General features: G+C 37.5%; 1 protein-coding gene across 1 annotated transcript in view; it reads left to right on the top strand.

Annotated features, from left to right (window-relative positions):
• LOC108512963 (zinc finger protein 100-like) overlaps positions 1 to 10367 on the top strand; it is a 33501-nt gene that overhangs the window by 18113 nt on the left and 5021 nt on the right. Inside the window, 2 exon segments of the mRNA XM_017848533.1 lie at positions 3594 to 3720; positions 4228 to 4323. Of these exon segments, the coding sequence (XP_017704022.1) occupies positions 3594 to 3720; positions 4228 to 4323 (223 nt within the window).

Raw genomic sequence — 10367 nt, 5'->3', positions numbered from 1 at the left:
GGCTGCAGCAGCTGACCAGCACCGATTGTCCCGCACTCCCCAGTGAGATGACCCCAGTACCTCAGTTGAAAATGCAGAAATCACCGGTCTTCTGTGTCGCTCGCGCCGGGAGTTGGAGACTGGAGCTGTTCCTATTTGGCCATCTTGCTCCGCCCCCTTCTTTTTTTCTTTTTTAGACAGAGTTTCACTCTTGTAGCTCAGGCTGGAGTGCAATGGCGCGATCTCAGCTCACCTCAACCTCCGTCTCCCGGGTTCAAGCGATTCTCCTGCCTCAACCTCCCGAGTAGCTGGGATTACAGGAATACACCACCACCCTGGCTAATTTTGTATTTTTAGTAGAGACGGAGTTTCTCCATGTTGGTCAGGCTGGTCTTGAACTCCCGACCTCAGGCGATCCACCCACCTCGACCTCCCAAAATGCTGGGATTACAGGTATGAGTCACTGTGCCAGGCTGGGATTTAAGCTTTTCTTAGGTAAGTTAGGAAAAACAAAACTGGAAATACCCCAGTGATGTAGAAAACAAGTTCTACCTAGTTTCTTTTCCCTGCCCCAATTCTGATCAGATTCACCATTTTTGGAGGCCTTATTTAGGCCTGGCCCCACTCTGGAGTCTTTCCTTACAAAACGGATTTATAAAGATTCAAGTTTTGGGGGGTAAATCCTACTGACTTTCTAGAGCTGGTGCTCACAATATCCTGAAACCCAAAACAGATACATAAGAAAAATAAACTATACATTTTAAGATCTTAATTTTTAAATTTTGTAGTAAAACCAGTACTTACAGAAACATTCCATTTAGCAACTTTTCTATTCCTGCAGATCCAGTAGCTGCTCTACTATTCATCAACAAGTAAATATAAACACAAAAAAATTTCCCTAAACTACATTAAGCTCTTTCTATGTCTGTTTCTTTATATATCTTCATCTATATTTAGCTTTTAGTTATCTATATATCTTCATCTGTCTATATATAGCTTTTAGTGTATATATATATTTAAGAAAATCAATGACAGAGAAACAGACAAGGAAATAATAATTCTGGGTCTTTTATCTAAATCCTGAGAATTGTTGAACACTTAGTATGAACTTTCAAGGTGTTATTGGGACATAATAACAAATAATAACACATAATGTGTTATTCCCAGCACTGTGCTCTCTAACGTACTATTGCGCACATAGTACCTGCTTAATAAACATTGCATTGGTTCATGTGTACATGTTGTTTTTTAAATGCAGACTTATTCAGACATTGTTACCTTCTCTGTCCTCTGTAAACTTTAGAGAGCCAGCAAAGAATACGAAACTTTACATTTTTTGTCTTTCTTTGTGTATCAGAAGTATTGTATTGTGACAAGTATTGTATTGTGTGGAGTGTAAGGGACTCTGTGCTGTGCCTGCTTCTCTAACTAATGCTAATCATGAGCCTGGGGGAGCATCATCAGCATTGACAGGGGACTTGTTTGAAACAGCCATCCATGGACCCTTTTCAAACTTACAGAATCACATTATATAAAGTGGGAACAACATTACCAAGTGATTTTTGAGTTCATTAAAGCTTGAGAGGCAATGGTTAGCTAAGTGGTTATCAGCCTAGACTTCTCATTAGCATTACATGGCCAATTTGCAGCAGTCTCTTTACTTGTACGCTTTCCACAGGTTCTGTATATTGTTCTAGGGGAAAGTATTCATGTTGTTTTAATTGTTTCTCATGTGACTCTAAGGCGAGGCCAGAATCAAGTGTGTGGGGTTCAAGATCCATTCATGAGAGTTAAGTACCACCTTTGCACTAAAAAGTAGTCACAGGTACTGTTCTGTTTGGTTTTGATAGGGAGAGGTCAATGTCACCCATATTTCCATTAGTTTAGCAGAAATTGCTGGTGTTTGTGGCAAAGGCAGGCACCTGAAGACAGAAATAGAGAAACGTATTTTTATATTCATTGAACAGTTCATTGTTCCTGAATCTCTGCTGCTATAATGGACAGAAATGGGTGGGCTTTTTCTACAGGTCTTATTTATTTTTTCTGTGGGTGTGAGGCTTGCAGGTAAAGAGGTGGTGCTGACACCTTTAAAGGAATTTTTTCAAGATGCAGGTGTAACTTCTCCAGAGAATGTCATCTGAAGAGCGTTTCCGAAGAAGACAAAAGAGGAAAAATGGCTTTTTTTTTTTCTCAGCTGAACTTGTCTCAGATGAAGAGCAGTGTCCACTCTGCCTCCTGGAGTGTGATGCATTTAATCCTTGCAAACCTTTACTTCTCTACTTGTGTTTCTTTCCTCTAATGAGTTTAACTACTTTAAAAAATTATTGTGATAGTCAAGGGTGTCTGCAAAATATTTCTCTCCTATATCCCAGAGCCTTCTCTACACTCTCTAAATCATGACTTCTTATATGCTATGCAGAATTCTTAGCATGAATTTATAATCTGCAGTATTAAAAATGTTTCCCTTGTTGCTGCTGAACGTGGGAAGATGTGGATACTCAAGATTCCTATTGGGGGAACTTCCTTAGTAAAGATGGAGAACATGTAATGAGGTTTCATGTGTTCATTAGCTCTATTCAGAGCAGGATTAAGAAAATGCTTATTTAAACAGGATGGCATTTATTACCCTGAAAGTTCTGAAAAAAAAAAAATTATTGGGCGATGCTTTCTAGGGTGCTAAAGAAAGACTACTTTAAATTGTTATTAAAAATTTCAGAACATAGAAGATATCTGCATCTTAAACTCTGCATAAAACTGATTTTCTGTATGGGTAAATTCAGACTCTACTTTTGGGGGGCACTATCTCAGCAGTGATGCTGTGTTATTTGGTGTGCGTCAGCACATCATAAACATTTGTTCTCGTGCAGTTGATTTTAAAATTTACTTCCAGAGCTCTCTGAAATATTTATTTCACTATAGAGTTAATTATTTTTCTCTTCATTATTAAGTATCTTTATGTAGCTAAAGAAGACCTGTGCATAAACCATCACATTTAATCTGGTAGCTGCCTTTCTTTCTTAGGTTTTGTTTGCATATGTCTATCTTTGGAAAATGAAGACTCTTATCTTTGTTTATAGGCCAGAAAAATTGGTAAAACACAGGCTCTTCCACTTACTGGATGTTTGACAAAATATTCCTTTTGGGCCAAACACATTGGCATTACTAGTGAGCTTGTTAGACATTAAGAATCTCAGACTTTATTTCACATCTTCTGAAAAAAAAAAAAATCTGCACAAGAGCTCCAGTTTATTGTTCACATTGAAACTTGAGAGGGGCCATCTAACTCAACATGTCATTTTGCCTGAAAATACACACTACTCATTCTTTGTGATGCAGTATAACACTAAAAAATGTACATGTTTGTGTTTATGACTTTAGTTTTATACTTTATTGTTCATAAAATTATATATACACTGGTATTGTAGATCTTAAACCATTCTCTTCTCAGAGTTAGAGAATACATTAGAGAATATTTCTGTGTTGAAAATGTTGGATGATTGCAGTCATTCCTGTAAGTCAGAACCAACTTTCTCTACTCTCTCATTTAACCTTAATTCAAATGATAAATTCTACCCGTGGACACTTGTAAATATGTGTGTATGTGTGTTTTTCAGGGGCCGTTGACATTTAGGGATGTGGTCATAGAATTCTCTCAGGAGGAGTGGCAATGTCTGGACACTGCTCAACAAGATTTGTATAGGAAAGTGATGTTAGAGAACTTCAGAAACCTGGTGTTCTTGGGTGAGAATAACTTTAATGCACCATTCCTTATATACACTAAAGATTTCATTTCTCCGTTTTTGTAGAATAATTTTTGGTAATTTATGCTTTGCATAAATGAGTTTCTGATTCCTGTTTTCAAAAAATCTCGAGGAATTATCTGCGTAGAAAAAAAAATTTCCTCAAGATGTTTTATCTTAGCCTGAACTTTTTGCATTCCTGAGCTGGTCTGTACCCTCTACTTGAGAGTAGTGGTAGTTTCAGAAATTTAGTAGTATAAAATATTGTTGCCCATATGTTAAAATCTATTTGCCACCACTAATTTTTGATTCATAAGTACTGAGTAGTGAAATTAAGGACCTACACATTTAAAATATTTTCTAAATGTTAAGAACTTTCTGTCATTAAATAGAATTTTGGGATGAATTTTCTAGAATACTCTATTACATCCTCTTTACTAAGCACAGTACTAGGTAGGTAAGTAGAGAATAAAAGCAAGATTCATGTTATTTATTTTTAATAAAGCAGGTATTGATGTCTGTAAGCCAGATCTGATCACCTGTCTGGAGCAAGGAAAAGATCCCTGGAATATGAAGAGACACAGTACGGTAGCCACACCCCCAGGTAGGTGAGAGTGAATAAAACAGTTGACATAGATGAAGGGTTGGAAGATTACAAAAAAAATGAAAAAGCAAGTTCCTATAATGTGATTTGAGAAGCTGTGTTCCAAAGCAAATAGATTCTGGGAAGCCTGAGGTGTGTGTTTTGGTTTTTTTGTTGTTGTTGCTCTCACATAGGGCCATCTTCTGTCTTAGGCTTTTGAATTCTCTAAGGAATCTACTTTCCCTTCATTGATTTTCCTTCAAGTTTACAGTGAGAGCCAGAGTCCTCTGTGGCATATAAGAGACTACACAGTCTGACTGCTTTTCCATTGTTTTGGGGGACACACAAATATCTGCATGATTTTGAGAAACTTTATGTTAAACTATTTTTTTAGTTCTCTCTTGCATCATGTCTAAAATGTGTGAGAATAGTCGTCACTGTTCTATTGGTTTTTATGTTAATTTTCTGCACGTTCCATCCTTTTTTATTAGTATATTCTTGAAATATAGTCTGAAATTATAAATATGATGTCCCTCTGCTTTGTTCTTTTTCCTCAAGATTGCTTTGGCTATTCAAAGTTTATTGTAGTTTTTTTGTTTTGTTTTGTTTTTTGTTTTGAGACAGAGTTTCACTCTTGTTCCCCAGACTAAAGTGCAATGGCACAATCTTGGCTCACCATAACCTCTGCCTCCAGCGATTCTCCTGCCTCGGCCTCCCAAGTAGCTGAGATTACAGGCATGTGCCACCATGCCTGGCTAATTTTGTATTTTTAGTAGAGCCGCCTCAGCCTCCCAAAGTGTTGGGATTATAGGTGTGAGCCAGTACACCCAGCCTTTTTTTCTGTTTTTTATTTTTATTTATTTTTTTTGAAACGGAGTCTTGCTCTGTTGCCCAGGCTGGAGTGCAGTGGCCAGATCTCAGCTCACTGCAAGCTCCGCCTCCCGGGTTCACGCCATTCTCCTGCCTCAGCCTCCTGAGTAGCTGGGACTGCAGGCGCCCGCCACCTCGCCTGGCTAGTTTTTTGTATTTTTTAGTAGAGACGGGGTTTCACCATGTTAGCCAGGATGGTCTTGATCTCCTGACCTCGTGATCTGCCCGTCTCGGCCTCCCGAAGTGCTGGAATTACAGGCTTGAGCCACCGCGTCTGGCCCCTTTTTTTCTATTTTATACTTTCATTCCATTTTGATCATAGAATGTAATTCATAAAATGTCAAATTTAACAAATTTTTAAGATGCCGTTTTTGGCCTAACAGGTGGTCTATCAAAGAGAATATTGCATAAGCTATTGAGAAGGATGTGTTTCCTCATATTCTTGAGGACTCTTCTCTATTTCTCTGTTAAACATAATTGTACTGGCTGGGTGCAGTGGCTCACGCCTGTAATCCCCACACTTTGGGAGGCCAAGGCAAGCGGATCATCTGAGTTCAGGAGTTCGAGACCAGCTTGACCAATGTGGAGAAACCCCGTCTCTATTAAAAATACAAAATTAGCCAGGCATGGTGGTGCATGCCTGTAGTCCCAGCTACTCAAGAGGCTGAGGCAGGAGAATCGCTTGAACCCAGGAGGCGGAGGTTGTGGTGAGCCGAGATTGTGCCATTGCACTCAAGCCTGGGCAACAAGAGCAAAACTCCATCTCAAAAAAAAAAAAATTGTATTATACTGCCTTCAGTTCTTCTCTTCACTTACTAATATTCTGTCTTGTTTTATTTTTATTACAGAAAGTGGGTTATTGAAATTTCCTACTATAATTATATTGCTGTCTAGGTGTTTCTTCCAGTCTGTCAATATTTGCTTTATATATTTGGAACCTTAGTGTGACATACACATAGACACACACACACACACACATGCACACACAAATTTATCATAGGTTCCCAGTTAATAAATCTATTATTGTTTAATGTCCTTCTTTGTCTCTTTGCAATTTTGACTTAAAATACTTTATGTAAGATATGACAGTTTTTGACTTAAGATGTAGATTTTGTAATACTGTTTTGACTTCTTCTGCTCTCATTTGGTTAGTATTTGCATGCAATGGCTAAATCTATTTTGCCACCTTCAGTATTTTTTATCATTAGATGTCAGCTGACCCTTGTAGAAAGGCAAATTGGATCTTGGTTTTTAATAATTTTAAATAAATTTCTTTATTGAAAGTATGTCTCTTAATTGGAAAGTTTTCTGAAGCAAAGAGACTTACTAATTTTGTTGTTGTTGTTCTGTTTGATTCTTGCATCTTTGTCCTACATTTTCTCTTTCTGTTTCTCTTTGTGGCTGTTTTATTTTTACTTTGATATGCTTTTACTTCTTTCTTATTTTGTTTTCTGTATCTATACAGGCGTATTCTTTGTGGTTTGTGGGGGATTACATAAAACCTCGAAAAGATACGATATATTTCAGTCTGGTTAAAAATGAACTTTAGTTAGTTGCATGGCATGCATAAATTTTTTCTCATTACGTATGTTCTCAGATATCAAATATCAATTTGTCATTGATATTGCTAATTACATTTTTTATTTTGTATATTTATTAACAGATATTTATAATGATTTCTATGCTTTTATCTTTCAAATTTTGGAGATTAATTAAAAATTTCTTCCGTGCCATTATGATAATGCTAAGAAATTTATTTTGTGTATGTGCATGTCTTTCCCCAAAATAATGTGTTTTAATATGATTTCGTGTTGCCTTGTTGCATCATCTTATTTTCATTGAACGCAACTGCTTTCAGCACCTTTTATATGTGAGGAAGTGCCCATATACTTTGTAAAGTTTGGTTATTTTGAAGTTTTTTTTCTTTTATTTAGCAGGACAGATTTGGTGATGGTATTATGCTCACTTGATAACTGTCTTCTTCAGAAATTTGACTATACCACACAGTTTCCTTCTGTCCTGAAAAATTTTTGTTGAGAATCCGCTGGCTATCTCATAAGAGTATTCTTGCAAATAATATCACTTTTTTTTTTTTTTTTTTTTTTTTTTTGAGATGAAGTATCACTCTTGTTCCTCAGGCTGGAATGAAATAATGTGATTTCACCTCACTGCATCCTGGGTTCAAGCAGTTCTCCTACCTCAGCCTCCCGAGAAGCTGGGATTACAGGCATATGCCACCACACCCAGCTAAGTTTGTATTTTAAGTAGAGACGGGATTTCTCCATGTTGGTCAGGCTGGTCTCGAACTCCTGACCTCAGGTGATTCACCCACCTCAGCTTCCCAAAGTGCTGGGATTACAGGTGTGAGCTACCACGCCCAGCCAACACGTCACTTTCATCTTGCAGCTCCCAAGATTCTCTTTTCTGTGACTTTTAAAATCGTGCTTACATATGTGTTTGATATAAGTATCTTTGTATCCTAGTTTGTTTGTCGAGTTTCTTCATTTTTGTCATTTTAAAAGATTTTCAGTTATCTTTTATATTTTTTACCTCCATTATTTGTTTTTTGATATTTTAAATATTTCTGTTCTTATTTCCAGTTTTCTGATTTTCTATAGTTCTCTGTGTTCATATTTTACTCATTGAGTATTATTCAATTTATTTTCGATTTTAAAAATGAAGGTACACATCATTTTTTATTTATTTCTGAAAATTTTATATTTTTGTTGGAACCACATTGCCCTGTTTTATATATATTCTAATCTTTTATTAAAATTTGCACGTTTACCCGCAAAAAATGTTACCTGTCCCAGTCTTTATAATGTGGCTTTCTCCTGGCACACTTTGAAGAATTGTCTGGGTTAGAGATTCTGAGAGTCTCTCAAACATATTCTTAGAATGTGTCTTGTTTGAAATTTTGTGTTTATTTTTTAGTTAAAGGAAATTATTTATCTTCTTTGTTAATACTCAGTAATCACTTGCTGCACCTGTGTTCTTTCTGTGGTACTGCAGTCTGTTCACTCCTGTAACATTTACCTTTGATCTCAGCAGACTCAAACTGTCATTCCAAAGTATACCACCATTTCTTTCTGCACTGTATGTCATGGGTGACAGAAACCAGTGTCTTCAAAGGCTCCTACAAGCAAGTAATAAAGATATATGAGCCGGTATTTTACTTGTGTTTTTATTTTATTTTATTTCATTTTTTTTGAGGCCATATTTTTTTAAATTGACAACTCAATCTCTACATACATGCAGTATTGCATGAATTATAAGTGGATCAACAATTATATTATTGATACAAACTCATGAGCATTTACATAAAACTACCGCTCTAGGTTTTGGTGTGTTTTGTGCCAGCTACTTTAGTGAATAAAAGAAACATAAAGGAACTCAACTACTTGAATTCATGAGAATCAGCTTTCAAAAAAAGCATATATGTCATCTCATAGAATATTTAATACGTCAAACCCAGGAAAATCAGTAACTAAGTGACAGAAGGAACACTTTTAAAGAAAAGTTGATGATAAAAATGTTAGGCTAAAATATTAACAACTTTAGCAACTGGACCAGGGAACCATAAAGTATATGCACACTGGGAATTTTAAGAAAAGATCCCCACGTTCTCCTGCACAATGAGGACCACATTCCAAAAGCATAATTCTGGGTTGTACAATGTCTTCTCTGCTACAAACCATAGTTTCAAAGATGAAAGAAACAAGATGGTAATTCACATAAAAGGGTTTTAAAATTCTTCCCACTCAAAATAAAATAAAAATATGATCTCCATCAAATTATAAAGAAATTATATCAAAATGGTGACCAAATAAAGAACACAGACGATTTGCCTTCACTGACTGCCTTAGAGGGCAGAGCATGTGTCACCTACAAGGAAGGGGAGATGCGGGTAGAGTCCTTACTCTCCCCGGGCCTGTGGGGTGGGGGTGGATAGGAGCCCTTTGGTTTCCCTGGAGTTTTGCTTCCTCACATAGGGAATTGAGGGAGGCAGGCTAGATGACTTTAAGAGACCCCTCAACTAAAAGAATCAAAGTCACCTTGAGATCCCATCTCTGAGCAGGCACATAAGGTGGCAAAAGAAATGGATTGAAAAACAGACGGATGATGTCTTTCTCACCTTTTAATACCATCACTGAGAACTAATCTGTACTATAGTTGAAGAAAATCTTTGCCCGGTACTATTAAAGGTATGCAGTGAGGCATCTGACAATGAAATTTTTCATAAAATGTATAAAAAGGCTTTATTAAGTTTGGGTGGAAAAACAATGCACCATCATGTTACTACTACCAGCAGTCAGGACGTCCTGTCAGATTTTAGGAGTCACCGATCTGGTTGGGAGAAATGCTGAGGGGGATGCATATTCAAGCCATTCAGTAGAGAGTTAAGGAGTGCACACTGTTCAGGAAATGGATAAACAGGTGCCCAGGAAGGCAACTTTAATGAAACTGGTTCTAAAACAAAGGATGCAAGAGACCTAAATGATCCAAAGAGAGTGATGGCTTCTCATTTTCTGTCCCCTAATGAAAATACAAACATTTCTTCTGGGATCTAACACACTAGCTTCATTTTCAAGATAAATCACTTTATTTTCCTTACAAGGCAGCAGCACATTAAGCACTTGACAGTCACATGATTTCTGCAGTGAGCCCCAAGGCTTCCCAGAGCTTTCCTGGAACCTACGGCCAGAAGAGTCCTGAGATTTCAAATATTAAAGCTTTCTATACAGCCACAAGTCCCTTTGATGTTTGGGTTATTGAACACAAACTCACTGGATAATTTGTCTTCAACATAGTCCCTTTCTGTTCCTAAAAGTGTTAGCTTTGCTTTCTTTTTGATGAATACTCTGACTCCATCTTGAATAACTTCATCAGAATCTCCTTTTATCTTTGTATATTCTAGAGTATAAGAAAGGCCATTAGAAGCCGGGCGCGGTGGCTCAAGCCTGTAATCCCAGCACTTTGGGAGGCTGAGACGGGCGGATCACGAGGTCAGGAGATCGAGACCATCCTGGCTGACACGGTGAAACCTCGTCTCTACTAAAAAAATACAAAAACTAGCCGGGCGAGGTGGTGGGCGCCTGTAGTCCCAGCTACTCGGGAGGCTGAGGCAGGAGAATGGCGTAAACCCGGGAGGCGGAGCTTGCAGTGAGCTGAGATCCGGCCACTGCACTCCAGCC

This window comes from Rhinopithecus bieti, unplaced genomic scaffold (genome assembly GCF_001698545.2).
Source record: "Rhinopithecus bieti isolate Rb0 unplaced genomic scaffold, ASM169854v2 scaffold_31514, whole genome shotgun sequence".
Lineage (NCBI taxonomy): Eukaryota > Metazoa > Chordata > Mammalia > Primates > Cercopithecidae > Rhinopithecus > Rhinopithecus bieti.
The sequence above is the reverse complement of the archived record's forward strand: the minus strand, read 5'-3'. Positions and strand labels throughout refer to the sequence as shown.